General features: G+C 43.5%; 1 protein-coding gene across 1 annotated transcript in view; it reads right to left on the reverse strand.

The window, feature by feature from the left end:
• LOC124798820 (putative inorganic phosphate cotransporter) overlaps window positions 1–22,097 on the reverse strand; it is a 220,710-nt gene that overhangs the window by 99,127 nt on the left and 99,486 nt on the right. Inside the window, exon 2 of the mRNA XM_047262353.1 lies at window positions 2,144–2,280. Within this exon, the coding sequence (XP_047118309.1) occupies window positions 2,144–2,280 (137 nt within the window). The remainder of the gene's footprint in view (window positions 1–2,143; window positions 2,281–22,097) is intronic.

Below are 22,097 nucleotides of genomic sequence, written 5' to 3' on the forward strand. Positions count from 1 at the left end.
TGGTGGTTGATGCACTGCCCAATTATCCCTGTGCCATGGCCGGCCGGGGAGGCCGAGCGGTTCTAGGCGCTACAGTCTGGAACCGCATGACTGCTACGGTCGCAGGTTCTAATCCTGCCTCGGGCATGGATGTGTGTGATGTCCTTAGGTTAGTTAGGTTTAATTAGTTCTAAGTTCTGGGCGACTGATGACCTCAGAAGTTAAGTCCCATAGTGCTCAGAGCTATTTGAACCCTATTCCATGCACATGCACTCGACCATAATGGAAGCAACTGTGCACGCTCTCACCCTGGTTTTCACGATCTAAGGGTTGCCCCTGACAATCGTGTCTGATAATGGTCCACAGTTCACTTCACCACTGTTTCACGAGTTCTGCATCTCATACCCACACCATTTCACCTCCAGATGAATGGTGTGGCAGAGTGTATGGTGCATACTTTTAAGACACAACTGAAAATGTGATTGATGGACATGTCCACTGACTTGGCATTGCCTCTGTTTCCCAGAGCCTACAGGGTCACTTCACTGAATGGCAGTAGCTCAGTGGAGATCTTCCACAACTGACAGCTCTGGACACTGCTGCAACTGCTCTGATCTGTGGCAAGGCCAAAGGTGTGTTCGTGACCTCTGTTGTACATGCCTGCTGACCTTCCATTGGCAGGCTGTATGGGCACCAGGGAATAATACATGATCAGTGAATGATCATTGTAGAAGCCATCAGGGTATCACTCTCCCATCCTCAGAACCAGTTGCACCCTCAGTGGGGCACTGATCTGTCACAGCTGCAGCCACAGAAAACGCTGGTTGGAAGCCCTCTAGAAACCAATGCTCCACTCCAGGGGCCAGGGGCCATGGAGCCACCTCCACCTGATTGCCTTTGGCACCAGAGACATAGATATGCAACCACCAGCTGCACCAGACCCTCCACCGACATGACAGCAGCTGCATGGATGCCGCATATCTGCCAGAGCACCTGGCTGCCCCTTCCCAGTCATTACTGGGTCCATCCCTCATTGCAAAAGGCGCATTTTCCATGCTGGCACCTGGCTTTCCATCATCCAGGCCACTTCTGATTGCATGCCCTGCCTGGCCACAGACAGCTGACAGTTCTGCTCCACAATGGCAATGCCTCTTTGGTTGCTGTTAAGCTGATGCAGACAAACACTGTTGACATTCAGCACCAATTGTGCCGCTGTTGGGACATGTGGCTGGAACCTGTGGGCTTCTCGGCCATGTCAGCCTGTCAACAGCAGTGATCTCACCTGGTTGGCCCTCCATTTTCTGCCATCAATGCCTGTGGTGCTGACTTCTTAAAGGAGGGGATGGAAGTGGTGGCACACCGAAGTATGCCACTATTGTGACTGGAGAATTTGTACTTGATGCTGTCAGTGGAAGGTCGAAATGAGAGCATCTGCTTCACTCGCTGTCAACACCAGCACTAGCCACGTCTTGCTGACAGCACACTGCCAGCGAGACCTTACTTTCTCTTGCTTCAGCCATGCTCAGTGAAGATTCTTCTTACTGTCTAGAACAGTTCTGTGATTTTGCTGATGATCATTGCATATTATCTGACTTGGCACAGGATGCAATTTTTCGTCAATGTTCTCAGGTGCCTGTGTAAATCTGATGCTCTATTAACTGCCATTGTATTTTTTGTGTGTTGATTGTTGTAAACAAATAACTGTAGATACTACATAACTTCTTCCATGATTGAGAAAATTTAGGTGACACACTTCCTTAAACAATAAAAAAATTTAAAATAAGTGTATGTGTGTGTCTGTGTGTATTCTTTTTTTTCATTTTAATTTGTACCTTTCATTTGGAAAATGAGTATATTGTGTCTTAGGTGTAACTGCAGAGTGTAGAGGGAAAAGAGAAGGGTTCTGCATGTTATTGATGACAACTAGGAAGGAGGAGTGGGTGAAAATTTAGCCAGCACATTCATCTCAATGTATGTGTGTGTGTGTGTGTGTGTGTGTGTGTGTGTGTGTGAGAGAGAGAGAGAGAGAGAGAGAGAGAGAGAGAGAGAGAGAGAGAAAGCATAAGAATGTTTCTGGATTTTGTGTTGCAAAATAAATAAATAAAGTATTTAACTAAGATATAAAGTGTATACTTTCTAATTATTACAACCAACAGAAACTTACCGGAAAATTTGGATTTGAGCTGTTTTTGTCTGTCATAGAGACAATGGCAATTGAAAGATTTGTCCTCAAAGCATACGCAAATGTCACTCCCAGGAACATGAGCATCACCTGCAGATGGCGGTAGCCAAGGGCAGAACCTGCAACATATACGGAACAATGGTTACATGAAACAGATTGAACCATATTTTGAGACAATTTTTCCAGAGTGAAAAATCACTACCAATACAGTTTAGTAACAACACCTGCTAGGGAACAAACAAGGTTTTCATATCCATGCCTGTCTCACAGCCATATAACTGCATGCATTTCCAGTACAGGTCACTGACAACCAGTCTGTCCCACCAGCATAGGCGCCCTGGAGCTCACTTCTCAGGAGTATCTTACGTAGATATGTTGTAAGTTGTGACCTTGGTAGATGTTGAAGGAGAGAGTAGTCAGTTATAGTACGATAATGCTGCACAGTCAACAGTCCTACTGGAGGATGTCGACAATTTGTCAGCTGAGCAATTTCGACAGTGGAAGGACAGTCGGTTTTATCGAAGGTGTCACAGTTTCAAAAATGTTGCAGATATTATGCCACTGTTGTAAAGTGCGTCATGGCTGAAGAAAGCTGTTATTACCTGGTAAATAGTTGAGTATGTATGTATGAGTTTTCGTACTTTTCTATTTTTTCGGACAGATGTACTAGGTCCCAACAGATGTATTAGTTCACAGATTTACTTCCGGACTGAAAATCAGATGTTTTTACGCTGTGCCCACATAACAACTTGTGCTCATTGTACACTTCCCTTCTTGAATGTTCACTTGTGATCACACTTATTTGATTTCGTCACTCTCTCAATCAAAGAGTCTATTCTCGGAGGCCCTAGTTCCATCGTGGCTAACTTTTCCTGATAATTTAGTTTTATGTTCCCGGAATGAGATTTTCAATTTGCAGAAAAGTGTGCGCTGATACAAAACTTTTCTGGCAGATTAAAGCTGTGTGCCCGATTGAGACTCGAAGTCAGGACCTTTGCTTTTGGCAGGCAAGTGCTCCACCAACTGAGCTACCCAAGCAAGACTCACGACCCGACCCACAGCTTTACTTTTCTGTTCGTATTTAAAACAGATTCAACATAGTTCATGTTTACACTGCACACAAAAACGATTCCCCCACTGTAAACAACCAGCTCCAAATGCAAACTACCATTGTGGAAATGATTAACTCAAGTACTAATGTGTATCAACATGGTCGCTTGACTAGAATACAAATGAGACGCTGAGATTCTTAAGGGCCTAAAGCACACCGCCATCGATCCCACATTTAAGTGAATATCAGAGAAACCAGTGATACAGCTTTTTTTGAATTTTCATAAATACAATGTGGGCCTACAGCACAGATAAAACTGACTCACCATAAGATCAACACATTTCAGGATCATGAATAAATGCTACAGTCTCACAATCGACGGTGATGTGCTTTAGGTCATGATGATTCTCACTGTCTCAAATGGATTACTGTATTATAATGTTCATAACTTAATATTCTATAACTCATTCAGAAACACACAAAATAGGTTTACTGTCAGTACAAATGTAACAAATACTGACATTCAATCTAATTTTGCTATATAGTGAGTGAATTAGCATATCTGAGGACTGTGCTATCACTTAGCAGGATTTATGCCAAGCGAATGGGGATAAAAGTCTGCCACAGTATGCTACCACCTGATGGCACTGACGTAACCTTCTAGTTGAGTGGCAAGGGCTAGCTGTGCACACCCTGAACCGTGCACCTTGTTTATCAAATCAAGGCAATTACGTCACGCGAGCTGCGCATGCGCAAAAGCTCCTTAAAACGTGCACAACTGAAGAGGTGCTCGTGACCCTGATGCCCAAGTTTCATAGAGTCTATAATCCGTTCACTATAAGAATAAACCTGATGCCAACATTGTATTGTGTATTCTTGCTCGTGTGCTGGAACCTCATTGGATTTCCGTTTCACGTGGGACTGCAGCCACGCCGTCTCGAGTACCGTCAACTATGATAATACAGGTACGTTTTGCGATCTGATTCACTTACACATCGACTTAGCGATAATACGGGACAACAGCTTTACCGGCGCATTTAACTTGGACAGCACTGGCCTTTCAGCTGGTGCAGTGGCGTGGCGAGCTGCAGTTCACACGTAAAAAGAGACGAACAGAAGAGCAATACAGCTTTGAATGTCATTTAATTTTTAAGCAGAATGAAATAATACACTGCAAATGTCCCACAATACGCTCCTTAGATGACTAGACGAAAAACGCAATACGTTATCGTTTTTAGCTAACGTACTATTGTAATTAAAAACAAGAATGATGAAAACTCCTAACTTAACCAGAGGGTAATTTTTCTGCCTAAACTGTGTGTAACATAAGAGAGTATTGAAGGATTTCACCGTATATTTAAATATTGAAGCCACTGAAGGTATTACTTGCAGTCAGTCGTCTGGTAATCTCTTAGCTCCTTCCTTATCCGAAACAGAGAAATACATTTCAATTCTGAAAGTGTCACCTGCTACGTTGTTAACGAGCCTATCAACAACAGAATCCACAAAGCCAACCAGGCGCACCATTTTCTCTTCTTCGTTCATGACGACCGTTCTATGTCCCGCGGTCCGCACCGATAGCTGAGTGGTCAGCGCGGCGGTCTGTTATGCCAAGGGCCCGGGTTCGATTCCCGGCTGGGTCGGAGATTTTCTCCGTTGAGGGACTGATTTCATCAACATCAGTGGACAGCAAGGAAAACCATTGGCATCACTTCCCTAGCCGCTCATGCGGTGGACGTCGCTGACGAGGCTTCCCTCATGACAAGACCTGCCGTAAGTGAGAACACAAAAGTTTTTCTGTATCCCGCCAGCGTTCGGTAGGGACGTTTGAAAAAGCAGTTCCAGTACGTCTGACAGCTTAACAGTCTTGTTAACGTCTCGGGCCAGATCCCGCAGCTTGACTACAGATCAGTTCTGTTGGGTTCATATTGTAATGGTACAGTAGCAAATGTAAAACGCTGCGTTTCTAGGATGTTTTCGATGCTGTGAAAATGGTTGTTTTTCATGTTTCTACGATGGTCATAGTCCAAAAAATGAGGATTTGGTTTTTCATTTTTGCTTTGAAAAATTAAATTCTTGTGTTTTATGTTTTCTTAATTTCAAAAATTTTTATGAACAGTCTTTCATAAAATAGCGATAACTAAGAATTTGTATTGGAAATGGAAAAAGGAATTTCGCGTCCAATATGTAATTAGAAACAAGAAGTCGTGCATTATTCATAAAATATGGTGATGAGTTTTATAATTACGAGATGTAGGTATTTCATATTGAACGAGGAAAAAAAAATGATTCCGTGGGGTTTTTAACCGCAGCACGAGCATGCGCACTTATTTCACATTCCATTACGCTACCGACTGCGATATACATTAAATGCCAGTTTGAGAATGCATTATATACAACACTGAGAATACTTCAACGCTGATTATCTTCGTAAATTGATGAAAACATTAAGAACAGTCTATTTCTCGGCACTTTTTAACCGTGTTCCACGTGCGTGTTTCACTACGGAACAGAAAGTAGCCTCAGCCATTTTCATAGTGCGCTTTATTAGCGCGACAATCAGAGCACAAAACTGCAGAGGCTGTGACTGTACACGATTTTTGAAATAAAAATTACGAAGCTAAAGCGTGGTTAAGAAAAACGTTGACGGCTGTTAATACACTTGAATATCTTAAAGTTTTATTTAACGAAACTTAGTAATAAGATATCTAAAATATAAGTAGGACCTACTTTCAAAAGTGTAACAACGCCAGTGTACGTATTCTACGGCTTCTGACCAATCATTGCCTCTGTGTTTGTTTACATCAGGTTTATTCTTATGCTGAATGGATTATAAAGGAGCAGTAGCGCGGTAGATTCAAGTGCCGTATTTTCAGATTTCACTATGTTACATTTAACAGTTTTCAAAGAAAAAACCGATAAATCTGCAAGGTGTCGACGGTTACGGTGTTCACGTACCCTTGTGCTCTCACACAGCAGCCGCCTCTGACTATACCGCAGCGAAGTAGCAGCAAGACCTTTAACCAACCCCAATTTGCCGCTTAAACCCTGATATGGAGTGTACGAAACTGAACTGAAAGTGCTGCACTCTAGCAGGTAGTCTTGCAACAATATTGGAGGAGTAAATGGTTACGCATAAAGCAATGTGCCCTACTTCCTTCGTCATAAGAAAAAAAATGCTAATTTAAACAAACACGAAACCGCGCGGCAAATTCAGATTATTATTTTGTGCAGGAGTTTGCGAGAAGCTGTTTGTCGGAAAGATTTTCTATATTGCCTGGAGTCTGGACATCGTATGAAATGTCGGGAGAGTCCAGACGAATCCCGACCATCTGGCAACACTGATCTCAACGTGTCGATTCCAAACCTGATGTGTGTTTCACTGGCGTAATAAACTGCGAAGGTACAGTTTGCTTTACATGCACACCTTAAAGTATATCGCAATTTAAACAAATTTCTCATGAACACTGCAGTTGTGTGTATCTGTAGGGAATTATCTGCACGCAAATGCTATATTAGTTGATAGACTTCCACCGGGACAAACACAGGATGTGCCATGTAAATTTGTTAAGGCTACCATAATTTTAGAACAGCCTTGGGAGGGCCAGTCCTGACAAAACTCTACTACCTGGTGAGCAAGATGTATGAGATAGGCGAAATACCCTCAGACTTCAAGAAGAATATAATAATTTCAATCCCAAAGAAAGCAGGTGTTGACAGATATGAAAATTACCGAACTATCAGTTTAATAAGTCACAGCTGTAAAATACTAACGCGAATTATTTACAGACGAATGGAAAAACTGGTAGAAGCGGACCTCGGGGAAGATCAGTTTGGATGCCGTAGAAATATTGGAGCACGTGAGGCAATACTGACCTTATGACTCACCTTAGAAGAAAGATTAAGGCAAGGCAAACCTGCGTTCCTAGCATTTGTAGACTTAGAGAAAGCTTTTGACAATGTTGACTGGAATACCCTCTTTCAACTTCTAAAGGTGGCAGGGGTAAAATACAGGGAGCGAAAGGCTATTTACAATTTGTACAGAAACCAGATGAGTTATAAGAGTCGAGGGGCATGAAAGGGAAGCAGTGGTTGGGATGGGAGTGAGACAGGTTTGTAGCCTCTCCCCGATGTTATTCGATCTGTATATTGAGCAAGCAGTAAAGGAAACAAAAGAAAAATTCGGAGTAGGTATTAAAATCCATGGAGCAGAAATAAAAACTGTGAGGTTCGTCGATGACATTGTAATTCTGTCGGAGACAGCAAAGGACTTGGAAGAGCAGTTGAACGGAATGGACAGTGTCTTGAAAGGAGGATATAAGATAAACGTCAACAAAAGCAAAACGAGGATAATGGAATGTAGTCGAATTAAGTTGGGTGATTCTAAGGGAATTAGATTAGGAACTAAGACACTTACAGTAGTAAAGGAGTATTGCTATTTGGGGAGCAAAATAACTGATGATGGTCTAAGTATAGAGGATATAAAACGTAGACTGGCAATGGGAAGGAACGCGTTTCTGAAGAAGAGAAATTTGTTAACATCGAGTATTGATTTAAGTGTTAGGAAGTCGTTTCTGAAAGTATTCGTATGGAGTGTAGCCATGTATGGAAGTGAAACATGGACGATAAATAGTTTAGACAAGAAGAGAATAGAAGCTTTCGAAATGTGGTGCTACAGAAGAATGCTGAAGATTAGATGGGTAAATCACATAACTAATGAGGAAGTGTTGAATAGGATTGGGTAGAAGAGAAGTTTGTGGCACAACTTTACAAGAAGAAGGGATCGGTTGGTAGGACATGTTCTGAGGCATCAAGGGATCACCACTTTAGTAGTATTGGAGGGCAGCGTGGAGGGTAAAAATCGTAGAGGGAGACCAAGAGATGAATACACTAAGCAGATTCAGAAGGATGTAGGCTGCAGTAGGTACTGGGAGATGAAGAAGCTTGTACAGGATAGAGTAGCATGGAGAGCTGCATCAAACCAGTCTCAGAACTGAAGACCACAACAACCACCATAATTTTGTTGGAACACGATCTACAGCCATTTCCATGTCATTGCGATATTCGAGCATCTGCTTTTACTTAGAACCAATTCTTTTTCTTATTTTTTTAAGTGCGCTTGTACTTGAGATGTGTTTTACGCCAAATTTGAATTTTTTTATATACACTATTGGTTACGGAAGTTCGCTAAATCTGTAACGAGGCGAGAATTTCTTCGCCCGTTGTCAGCCTTAAAGAACAAAGAAACTGCCAGTTCTTGTGGTACCCCTGGTCAGATTTGCGATAGTTTAATGTGGTAAGAACTGCTCCCAGCAAACAATGTACTTCGATCGAAGCTTCTTATTTTACAGCGGTGTGTCTACGAGGGCGTGCTGAAAAGCAGTGCTTCCTAATTTTTTATTCTGTCCTCAATATCGATTGAGGTATTACGTGTTATGCATATTACTCGGTCGACTTTCCCGGTGCAAGTTAAAACTATCCACTGCTGTAGCATTTATCATGGCCGTGTGTAAACGTGCCTATGTTGTGAGTAAGAAACAGCATACTATGGTCGAGTTTCGAATTCGAAGAATTGGTCCACACACGGAGCTTCCTGTCCTTCAAAATTACATTGCCAGGCCACACATGAGCGCTCCAACATGTTACAATCCGACTTCTTGGGTTCACTGTCAGCGATCATCCTCCATACCGTTTTGACTTGACCCCGTCCGATTTTCATCTATTTCCAAAACTTAAAGAACACATTCGAGGACTTACTTTCTCAGTGATGAAGCAGGGCAATCAGAGGTGGTGATGTGACTGCGTCAATAAAGTCAAACATTCTACAGTGACGGTGTTAACATATTGGTCTCTCGTTGGCAGAAATATGTTCGTCGGCTGGCTGATTATGTTGAGAAAGAAAAAGGTGTACAATGTTAATTAAGTTTCGTTTATTCAAAAAGCTTTCAGAGTTTTCACACACACACACACACACACACACACACACACACACACACACACACACAAAATCGGAGGCACTACTTTTCAACACACCCTCGTAAAATGTGTTTATCTTTGCAATGCGAACAATGAACAATTCAAGAGAGTTACCAGTAAATGTCATATCTGGCAAATTTCCCATATCGGCGACAAGGACACGTTAACAGAGCAGATATCAGGTTTGACGGCGCATGTTAGGAATGTCGCCACTTGAACCGATTGCGCAGTTCGTTTGAACACACGGTTTTATTCACTAGTCTTCATTTTTTACTCATCGGCGAGCAATATCACGCCAAGAGATCTCTGCCAACAGATATCGGGACGGAGTTATCTCACGGGAACGAGCTGCCAAAGAAGCTCCATCAGCCATTAGCAGGCGCGGCGTGGGCGGACGAGAATTCCTCGAGCACATTCTGATTTTCCAAGCACCTGTCGACGCGCTAGCTGCAGGTCAGTAATGAGCAATGGATTTCACATGGGACGCCTTATCAGTCTGACGCTACCATCACAAGCATCGTCCCTTCATACTACGATAATATTCGGTCCAGTCACATAGGCATGCGGGAAAGGAGCGATTTGTCTGACGTCCAAAAGGGCGTGATCATTGACTTTCGGGCCAAGGGTGAAAACATTAGCGAAACGGCTAACTGTGCAAATACCCGCTTGGTTAAGGTACGAGGGTCACTCCAAAAGAAATGCACGCTATTTTTTTTTTTAATCCCTCTTTTATTCTACATGTTTGAAAGTTTTACAGTGTGTAGATACATCATATAGGAACAATATTCTCATTTCTCCACATAATTTCCATCCCTCTCAACTGCCTTACGCCATCTTGGAACCAGCGCCTGTATATCTGCACGGTAAAATTCTGGACCAACCTATTGGAACCACTGTTTGGCAGCGTGCACAAGGGAGTCATCATCTTGATACCTTGTTCCACGAAGAGAGTCTTTCAGTTTTCCAAAGAGATGATAGTCACATGGAGCCAGGTCAGGACTGTAAGGCGGGTGTTTCAGTGTTGTCCATCCGAGTTTTGTGATCGCTTCCATGGTTTTTTGACTGACATGTGGTCGTGCATTGTCGTGCAACAGCAAAACATCCTTCTTTTGCCGATGTGGCCGAACAAGGCTCAGTCGAGCTTGAAGTTTCTTCAGTGTCGTCACATATGCATCAGAATTTATGGTGGTTCCACTTGGCATGATGTCCACAAGCAAGAGTCCTTCGGAATCGAAAAACACCTTAGCCATAACTTTTCCAGCAGAAGATGTGGTTTTGAATTTTTTTTATTGGCTGAATTTACATGATGCCACTCCATTGATTGCCTCTTCGTCTCTGATGAAAAATGATGGAGCCATCTTTCATGACCCGTCACAATTCTTCCAAGAAATTCATCTCCACCATTCTCGTACTGTTCCAAAAGTTCACTGTATACCGTTTTTCTTGTTTCTCTGTGAGCCACTGTCAACATCCTGGGAACCCACCTGGCACAAACCTTTTTTAACGCCAACACTTGCAGTATTCTGCAAACACTTCCTTCCCCTATCCCAACGTAGCGTGACAATTCGTTCACTGTGATGCGTCTGTCAGCAGTCACCAATTCGTTAACTCTCTGCACATTGTCTGGAGTGTGTGCAGTGCGAGGCTTGCTGTTGCGAGGACAATCCTCAATATTTCCGTACCCGCTTTAATAACATAACCTGCTTGCCCACTGACTAACTGCACTGCGATCGACAGGAGCATCTCCATACACCTTTTTCAACCTCTTGTGAATGTTTCCCGCTGTCTCGTTTTCACAGCACAGGAAATCTATGACAGCACGTTGCTTCTGACGAACGTCAAGTGTAGCAGCCATCTTGAAGACATGCTGCCACAGTGCAACTCACGGGAACAGATTGAAGTAAGTTTGAAATCAAGCGGGGCGGATGAATCTACACACTGTAAAACTTTCACACATGCAGAATGAAAACTGTATTTTTACCAAAATAGTGTGAATTTCTTTTGGAGTGTCCCTCGTATACCATGGACGGCAAAATGGTGCCATCCAAAACCGCCGCCGAGGGAACTGTGAAGCACCACGGGCCATAGATTACGACTTCTGCGGAGACGTATACGGGCGAATAGACGCGCAACTGTTAAACAGTTGACTGCCCAATAGTGTCTTCACAACGAACGCTCAGCGAAAGTTGTTGCTTATTGTTGTGTACGTAGTTCCGCGTAGTCAACGTGTACACAACTTTCCGAATAGAGCGCGCCCCGCTAAGCACAACAGCACAGGTACAGCGCTCGTCCGTCTCTGCACTACGAGATGGCGCTGTCTTAGAGACGGACCAAATTCTGCTTCCGCCGATCCGCGTATTAATACGTAACGCAGCCAACGAGATTGCTGCTAACGTAGAACATTTTCTCCTCGCGGATCACACTCGCGAGGTATTATAACGAGTGTACAGACCTCCGATTAGTCAGTCTGCATCAGTCTGCATTAGTCTGCATTTATCTGCACCTGTCTGTACCAGACTACATTAGTCTATACCAGTCTATAGTCAAAGTTTCAGTCTGCGCCTAATAAGATCATCATATTCCTGTACATAGCCATGAAGATAAATGTATAGACCCTTTGTCAAGTATCAGAGATCTGTGAGAGTAAGACCAAGTATCAGAGATATGTGAGAATAAGACCAAAGGAACTTCAGATTGTCAATTGTAAATAGCATCCAGAACCAAGTTAAGTTATTTTTATGCTTGTTATTATTTTAATAAATGTGTGTGAAAATTAATCAAGTTCTGTTTAAAGTTGGTCACTGACAATCAGCTACTCTAAGCGTGCAAGTGGCATTTCTATCATCTGACCTAACGGCAGAAGATAAACACGCCACGATAAGACCACGAGACATATTGCTGACACTCGCCTACTTCGTTAGAGCGACAAGTCAAATAATCTGATGGTGTGTGTACCGAAGGTCTTACAGTACGCTCACGACACTTATGGACCTCCGCACCTGGCGCCTGGTTCATGCACCCATGCTGACTGCTGTACATCAGCGACAAAAGCTGGAATTGCACACCAATACCACAACTGGACGTCCACAGAGGGGCGACAAGTGGACTTATTTACACTACTGGCCATTAAAATTGCTACACCACGAAGATCACGTGCTACAGACGCGAAATTTAACCGACAGGAAGAAGATGCTCTGATATGCAAATGATTAGCTTTTCAGAGCATTCACACTAGGTTGACGCCGGTGGCGACACCTACAACGTGCTGACATGAGGAAAGTTTCCAACCGATTTCTCATACGCAAACAGCAGTTGACCGGCGTTGTCTGGTGAAACGTTATTGTGATGCCTCGTGTAAGGAGGAGAAATGCATACCATCGCGTTTCCGACTTTGATAAAGTTCGGATTGTAGCCTATCGCGATTGCGGTTTAGCGTATGGCGACATTGCTGCTCGCGTTGGTCGAGATCCAATGACTGTTAGCAGAATATGGAATCGGGGTGTTCAGGAGGGTAATACGGAACGCCGTGCTAGATCCCAACGGTCTCGTACCACTAGCAGTCGAGATGACAGGCATCTTATCCGCATGGCTGTAACGGATCGTGCAGCCACGTCTCGATCCCTGAGTCAACAGATGGGGACGTTTGCAAGGCAACAACCATCTGCACGAACAGTTCGACGACGTTTGCAGCAGCATAGACTATCAGCTCGGCGAACGTGGCTGCTATTACCCTTGACGCTGCATCACAGACAGGAGCGGCTGCAATGTTGTACTCAACCTCGAACCTGGGTGCACGAATGGCAAAACGTAATTTTTTCGGATGAATACAGGTTCTGTTTACAGCATCATGATAGTCACATCCGTGTTTGGCGATATCGCGGTGAACGTACATTGGAAGCGTGTATTCGTCATCGCCATACTGGCTAATCACCCGGCGTGATGGTATGGGGTGACATTGGTTACACGTCTTGGTCACCTCTTGTTCGCATTGACGGCACTTTGAACGGTGGACGTTACATTTCAGATGTGTTACGACCCGTGGCTCTACCATTCATTCGATCCCTGCGAAACCCTACATTTCAGCAGGATAGTGCACGACCGCATGTTGCAGGCCCTGTACGGGCCTTTGTGGATACAGAACATGTTCGACTGCTGCCCTGGCCAGCACATTCTCCTGATCTCTCACCAACTGAAAACGTGTGGTCAATGGTGGCCGAGCAACTGGCTCGTCACAATACGCCAGTCACTACTCTTGATGAACTGTGGTATGGTGTTGAAGCAGCATGGGCAGCTGTACCTGTACACGCCATCCAAGCTCTGTTTGACTCAATGCCCATACGTATCAAGGCCGTTATTACGGCCAGAGGTGGTTGTTCTGGGTACTGATTTCTCAGGGTCTATGCACCCAAATTGCGTGAAAATGTAATCACATGTCAGTTCTAGTATAATATATTTGTCCAATGAATACCCGTTTATCATCTGCATTTCTTCTTGGTGTAGCAATTTTAATGGCCATTAGTGTATATATATGTGAGGTGTCAAGTCAAATTTGTGATTGGATTGAGGACGTTTTGGTAGGGAGGACACAGCACGATGTTTTCTTGGATGGAGAGTCATCGACAGATGTAGAAGTACCTTCGGGTGTGCCCCAGGGAAGTGTGATGGGACTGTCGCTCTTCATGTTGTGTATTAATGACTTTTCAGGCACTGTTAATGGTAAATTCAGAATTTTTTCAGCCGGTGCAGTTATGTACAATGAACTACTGTCTGAAAGAAGCTGCATAAATATTCATTCAGATACTGACAAGATTTCAAATTGGAGCAAAGACTGGCAGCTTGCTTTAAATGATCAGAAGTGTAAAACGAAAAAAAGGGAATATCCTATTAGTATAATATCAATGAGTCACAATTGGATACGACCAACGCTTACAAATATCTGGGTGTAACACTTTGTAAGAACACTAAATTTAAAAAAAAATTAACATTTGCTCCACAAGACACCTGCAACTAGAAGCCACCTGTCAGCTGAACGAGATATCTTGCACTGAATGACGTCAGCGTTGTCTATGGCAAGGCACGGCCCACCCAGCCGGCCTTGAACTGTCACTCCGACGGTATGACGTCATGCCAGGCAAGTGTTACGCCGAACTATTCCACTCGCCATTACGACAGCAGAGGTGTACCTCCAATAAAGCGGAGTGCATTTATGGGACGTGCAAGCTAAAAGCATACTAACAATTTACTCGTAAGCTACTCCGGGAAACTGAACAGCAGAAAAAGACTATTTACAATTTATCCGCGCAGGTTCGTCGTGGTGGGGCTTCCGTCAGTGATAAATTTCATGAAAAGCGACCACAGTCGTTTGTTGTTCCAAAAAAATGTTGATGCTGTCGGCAGCATGATTGAGAAGTATCGGTATATGGCTTACCTTGAGATAAGGCGTATCAAAGAGGGCTGTCTTTGAACGAGTCTAAAACTAAAGACCAATCGCCTCTTTGGGTGCTCTAAGACGAATCGAAACTAGTAACAGTTCGCGAACCACCTTCAAATAAACGATCGTTTATTTCAGTGAATAACTGGACATGTCTTGTCCATTGCATTGATGGTTCGAAGAACAGTTAATGCTGAATGAAGAGATCTGGTATGGGAGCAATTTCAGGCGAACCTGGAATAAATATGACTTACTACCTGAAAAAAAAAAAGTGTTGTTGGGGTAAGACATCACTAGCACGTCTAGGAGGGATAATGGGAGTGAACAACGATTTTCATACGAATTTTTAATTTGGAGTGAGTTGATGTTTTCAGGACTGTCATGTCCTACAACGTACTTGCAAACTGGACATCTGGATGCCATAGTTGACTCTTGACACAAGAAGTAATTTGAAGAAGAATGACAACAATACTACAGTTTACAGTTACAATACTGTACACTTTACTTTTCAACTTGAAGGTGAGGTAAACAGTTTAAATACAACCAAATAAAAAGAACGTAGCTACAGAAGCACTTGAGGGATATGATGGGAAACGATGATAACGTGGGAGAGCGAGTAAATATGAAGGTAACTCCATGGCAACACAGCCTAGCAACCTTCAGCACGGCACTAGTTACATCTGCAGTGTCGTGACCACAGATGTTTGATCGGCTGCCCTGGAGGACGACTCTGCGGTCGGAAGAATGGGTCAGCCAGCGAGGTGACGACTGTCCGGCTACGTGCGAGACAGACAATGGGTCCGTGACGAGCGTACCCAAGTAATGATTGTTTGGCTAGGCCTCTAAAGGTCGCCACTCCAAACCGCGAAGCGTTCGATCCCAGACCCGCTATGTCGATGCTGTGTCCGAACCCCGAAGCGTTCGGCCCCAGACCCGCTATGTCGATGCTGTCCCTGAATGAGCCTGATTCAGTGCTCTTCACTGAGAAATGCAGCCACTCCATAGCCTCGGTCTGTACAGCCACCTATACATCCACCTATACCGCCAACATCTAGTCGGGTTATCCACGTGAGTAAGCTACCGGACAGAACACGAGGGTGTGCTGAAAGGTAATGCCTCTGGAATTTGTGTATAAAAACTCTTAAAGCTTTTTAAATTAAACAAACTTTATTAACGTTCTGTGTCTTTATTCCGGATGTCAACATACTTACTCCTCAACGTAGTCGCTCTGCCGAGGAACACATATCTCTTAATGAGGAGACCAGTTTGTTGATACCGTCTCTGTGGCACGTTTGACTTGGTCGACGGAGCCACAACTTCGCCTCTGATTGTGCCGCTCCATCACTCGAGGGTGTTCTTTGAGTGTTGGAAACAGATGAAAATGGGATGGGGCAGGTCGGGACTGTATGGAGGATGACTTACAAGGGGACCCTCCATACTGTAAATCACGGATTTTGATGCGCTTCAAATATGTTGTTGAGGCACTTACCCTGAGTACCTGGCTATTCGGTTTTTTAGCGACGGGCCTTGGTTATTGAGAAAATCGATTTTGAAGTTCATTGTGGGCTTTTTATACCCGTAACATTACATGTATTCCGAGCAAGTTAGCGTAGCGCAGCGGCGAAGGTTCACGGCTACCGCGCTGGAGATACCATGTTCGAATACTGCTCTTGTCCTTTTTTTCAAAATCGAACGAATTTTTTCAGTTTTATTTCAAAGAATATCAACACACAGTGTAAGGTATGCGAAATTATAAAGAAATATTCTGTTATTAATTTTTTCTGCCATACAATATTACAAAACCTTATTTTTCATCGTCCACATTGCTTGATGTGCCAGATCAATATTGTGGGTGATGCTTATCATAGAAGCAACCAAAGCACAAATTTTCGCTGCACCACGCGCATTTTATGAAAGCAACCATCTTGCAGACGCACGGTTTCTTCATGAGCGATACCGGGAAACACAATTTATTTGCATTCAAAAATATTTCTCTTTTATCCGCTAATTCCGATGCGAACCATGCGTATCTAATCATGCTTTCGAAATTAGGTGCGCTGAATTGATGTAGGTTTAGCGAGCAACCGACTTAGAAAACTGTTGCGGAAGCAAAGGGAACTTCACAGCAAACATAAACATAGCCAACGCCTTGCAGACAAACAAAAACCACGCGAAGCGAAATGTAATGTGAGGAGGGCCATGCGAGAGGCGTTCAATGAATTCGAAAGTAAAGTTCTATGTACTGACTTGGCAGAAAATCCTAAGAAATTTTGGTCTTATCTCAAAGCGGTAGGTGGATCAAAAGAAAATGTCCAGACACTCTGTGACCAAAATGGTACTGAAAGAGAGGATGACAGACTAAAGGCCGAAATACTAAATGTCTTTTTCCAAAGCTGTTTCACAGAGGAAGACCGTACTGTAGTTCCTTCTCTAGATTGTTGCACAGATGACAATATTGTAGATATCGAAATAGACGACAGAGGGATAGAGAAACAATTAAAATCGCTCAAAAGAGGAAAGGCCGCTGGACCTGATGGAATACCAGTTCTATTTTAAACAGAGTAGGCGAAGGAACTTGCCCCCCTTCTTGCAGCGGTGTACCGTAGGTCTCTAGAAGAGCGTAGCGTTCCAAAGAATTGTAATAGGACACAGGTCATCCCCGTGTTCAAGAAGGGACGTCGAACAGATGTGCAGAACTATAGACCTATATCTCTAACGTCGATCAGTTGTAGAATTTTGGAACACGTGTTATGTTCGAGTATAATGACTTTTCTGGAAACTAGAAAACTACTCTGTAGGAATCAGCATGGGTTTCGAAAAAGACGATCGGGTGAAACCCAGCTCGTGCTATTCGTCCACGCGACTCAGAGGGCCATAGACACGGGTTGCCAGGTAGATACCGTGTTTCTTGACTTCCGCAAGGCGTTCGATACGGTTCCCCACAGTCGTTTAATGAACAAAGTAAGAGCACATGGACTACCAGACCAATTGTCTGATTGGATTGAAGAGTTCCTAGATAACAGAACGCAGCATGTCATTCTCAATGGAGAGAAGTCTTCTGAAGTAAGAGTGATTTCAGGTGTGCCGCAGGGCAGTGTCGTAGGACCGTTTCTACCGTATCTTCCTTCGCCGTCGGCGTTGTCGTGGTTACCGTGAGACACCGTTATACCAAGAGGAAAGGCGCGTCGATCTTAGAGCATGAGATATGATGACGTTAAGCCATAGACAACACACAACGGTCACGGTAGCACCTGATTCCAGAATAGCTGCAGTAGTTAAGATCTACGAACTATCTCCGGTTGACCAGGTCCCCAAAACTTAACTCGTAACGAGATCCCTTCAAAGCAAATTGTCATAACGATCGTCTATAAAGGCTTCGTACAACGAGAATAAATGTTACGGTTTATGGAATAATAACAGATACGACCAAACTGTCTTGTCTCTTCTGCTTTATTTAACATAACTTCGTTCACAGTTTCATTTCGCATTCACCACTCATTCACCGAAACCCTTTGATGAACAGTTTTGGTTGCTTAACACCAACAGTCAATGATAATGATACAGCTTTTCTCCTTTTTATAAATTGAAGCCCGCTCTCCGTGATATAATTAAAAAAAACCGGTCTCAATACCGCGTGCCTCGTGAGACGCGAATAGACTTATCCTGGAATTGACCGCTCTGTAGGTGTACTCAATTTAATGACCACACTTCACTGTAGGCTATTTCGCGTAACTGAATGTCCATTTGTTAATCTGATTATACACTGTAGCTATTTAAAATTCGCCCCTATATTTTTCACAACGCACAATTAGCACTTCGTTTCTTGTTTTCTTTTTTTTCTTCTTCTAAGAGTAAACGGAAAAAAAAGACGCCGTATCATCGGCTTAGTCGATATAAAGCAAAACACCTTAATATGCCCAATTTTACCTCTTCTTATAGGATCGGCTACCTTACTCATTAATTTATTGCATATTATTTCCAATAACGCTAAACAGGCATCGCCGTTATATTTTAATTGTATTAAAAAACATGTTACTACTATTATGACCGACCAAATCATAACAAATCGCGCGGCGTGCGTTTTTAACGATAACTTTACGCTATTCGAGTTCCGTTACAGCTGTCTTGACTCGTAATGTTACACGTTGCTATTCACAATATACATAAATGACCTTGTGGACGACATCGGAAGTTCACTGAGGCTTTTTGCGGATGATGCTGTGGTATATCGAGAGGTTGTAACAATGGAAAATTGTACTGAAATGCAGGAGGATCTGCAGCGAATTGACTCATGGTGCAGGGAACGGCAACTGAATCTCAATGTAGACAAGTGTAATGTGCTGCGAATACGTAGAAAGAAAGATCCCATATCATTTAGCTACAAAATAGCAGGTCATCAACTGGAAGCAGTTAATTCCATAAATTATCCGGGAGTAGGCATTAGGAGTGATTTAAAATGGAATGACCATATAAAATTAATCGTCGGTAAAGCAGATGCCAGACTGAGATTCATTGGAAGAATCCTAAGGAAATGCAGTCCGAAAACAAAGGAAGTAGGTTACAGTACACTTGTTCGCCCACTGCTTGAATACTGTTCACCGGTGTGGGATCCGTACCAATATGATTGATAGCAGAGATAGAGAAGATCCAACGGAGAGCATCGCGCTTCGTTACAGGATCACTTAGTATGCGCGAAAGCGCTACGGAGATGATAGATAAACTCCAGTGGAAGACTCTGCAGGAGAGACGCTCAGTAGCTCGGTACGGGCTTTTGTTGAAGTTCCGAGAACATACCTTCACCGACGAGTCAAGCGGTATATTGCTCCCTCCTATGTATATCTCGCGAAGAGACCATGAGGATCAAATCAGCGAGATTAAAGCCCACACAGAGGCATACCGACAATCCTTCTTTCCACGAACAATACGAGACTGGAATAGAAGGGAGAACCGATAGAGGTACTCAAGGTACCCTCCACCACACACCGTCAGCTGGCTTGCGGAGTATGGATGTAGATGTAGATGTAATTTTATTGAATCTTCCCTAGAAGCGATCTCTCTATTGTGTTTCATCAAGTCGGGAGCATTCTGAATAATTTACATGAAGATTTTCACCTGTCGGTAAAAATAAACATCGCAGGGCTGGCAATAAGGAGTGCGCTTTGGTGGGACCACTTTTAGGGTGCAGGTGCTCGCTTTCCTTTCATCAGTGAACAGATGATCGTAGAAAGTTGAATCGGTTTGCCCTCCCCACGAGTCGATAATGTACAAAAAAATTTGTTGTCTCACGTACGGAAGAGTTACAGAACGCAAAAATTCTTCGTACACCAGTTTCGTGAACCTCCCGGATTTCGTGCAGGACACGATTACATTTCTGTATTTCCCAGTTAATTTGTCTACTCGTTTTTCAACGTTAGGACCAAACTTTCCGGACGGTTCTTGCAAACATTAAAAAAAAAAGAGATGGGAGCAGGATTCGAACACGGCACCTCCAGCGTGGAAGCCCTGAACCTTTACCGCTGCGCTGCGCTGACTTTCTCGGAATATATGCAGTTTTACGGGTATGCAAGGCGCGCAATGAACTTAAAAATCGATTTTCTCAAAAACCAAGGCCCGTCGCTAAAAAAATAGGTAGCCAGGTACTCAGGATAACTGCCTCTACAACATATTTGAAGCGCATCAAAATACGTGATTTACAGCATGGAGGGTTCTCTTGTTATCGTCCCATTTCGTTCCAGTTATTGAATATCCGAGTGTCGCTGATTAAATAGGTAAGAATGACGTTGTTTAAACAGGTAAAAGAAAAGTGTTAAAAGACTATCATTGCCAGTTTTGTTAGCCTGCTAAAAGATAATTTAAAGTAATTAATAATGAAGCCTCAATAAGGTCACAGTGTTGTTCGGTAATATTTAGAGGCAAAATCAACCTTGCTAATTGAGTGAAGACAAAGGGAAGTAACTAAAATTAAAGTAATTATGGTAGATGCGCCACAGCTGATGGAGGCTACATTGAGTAGGCTCAATATATAGCTAAATATTCCAAGTATGTTCACAAAACATTTCATTCTCCTCCTGCAAGAAATAAAAAAATTAGAGACGACCTGGCAAATATGGTGTCACCGCCAGACACCACACTTGCTAGGTGGTAGCCTTTAAATCGGCCGCGGTCCGTAGGTATACGTCGGACCCGCGTGTCGCCACTGTCAATGATTGCAGACCGAGCGCCGCCACACGGCAGGTCTAGAGAGACTTCCTAGCACTCGCCCCAATTGTACAGCCGACTTTGCTAGCGATGGTTCACTGACAAATTACGCTCTCATTTGCCGAGACGATAGTTAGCATAGCCTTCAGCTACGTCATTTGCTACGACCTAGCAAGGCGTCATTACCATTTGCTATTTATCTTGTGATGCATATACCGTCAGACCGATGTTCACCAATTATGGATTAAAGTTAAGTATTCCAACAGCTACGTACTTTATTTGCTAGACTCAAAGCCTTTAACTGTTCCAGACCTCACGCCAGCCTGCGTGAGCTTAAACGCGTGCCTTTCGGCTTCACTTCGTAGTGGCTTGGCTGTCTTGCCAAGTCACAACAGCAAAACTTTTTGAACGCCCTTTGTACCTTACCAGGCCTAGCAACTACACAAGACACGAACAACACCAATGCTCTCTGGTGGTCCTTCTACTTACTACAGATAATCACAACTCTATTCGTTCACATATCCGCCGATGGTGTGTACTTGTACGAATTTACATCGACATTCGATCTTGCCTTCTGGATGTTTCACTTTTTTTGTCAGGTTTTGAAGCTGCTCACCTCCAGTGGACCAAACAGAACAGAAACTGGACAGTACGTGGCTGAAGATGAGTGCTGTCAGCCGACGAACCTTGAATTTGCCCCTTTTCAAATGACACAAACGTTCGAGTGCACCTGCGGTCCAATCAGACGACTAACTCACACTATGGGAAGGGTTACTTCATGCTGGACGATGTTCTGTGATTTCTGGCGCGTTTTTGGTAAGCTGACTTGGCCCCACTCATATGAATCAGGATGTTCATTTAAACATGATGTCCAAATACTGTAATTTCTTTTGTCACTTCATGATGGGTGTGCTGTGGACATTTCTGTCCCCAAAGGAGACCACAGCCGTGTTCACAGGGCTGCACGCATACGCTTCTAGTTTGACGAACGTTCAGGCACCTTACCGCACGTCAACTGGCCCGCAAAATCACCTGACCAAAATCTCATAGAAAAAGTCTTGTGCTGTTAGGAACAGCAAATTAAACGTAGCAATTTGGCAACTTGACGGGATCGAGTCATCTACACTCCTGGAAATTGAAATAAGAACACCGTGAATTCATTATCCCAGGAAGGGGAAACTTTATTGACACATTGCTGGGGTCAGATTCATCACATGATCACACTGACAGAACCACAGGCACATAGACACAGGCAACAGAGCATGCACAATGTCGGCACT

Source organism: Schistocerca piceifrons, chromosome 1 (genome assembly GCF_021461385.2).
Source record: "Schistocerca piceifrons isolate TAMUIC-IGC-003096 chromosome 1, iqSchPice1.1, whole genome shotgun sequence".
NCBI lineage: Eukaryota > Metazoa > Arthropoda > Insecta > Orthoptera > Acrididae > Schistocerca > Schistocerca piceifrons.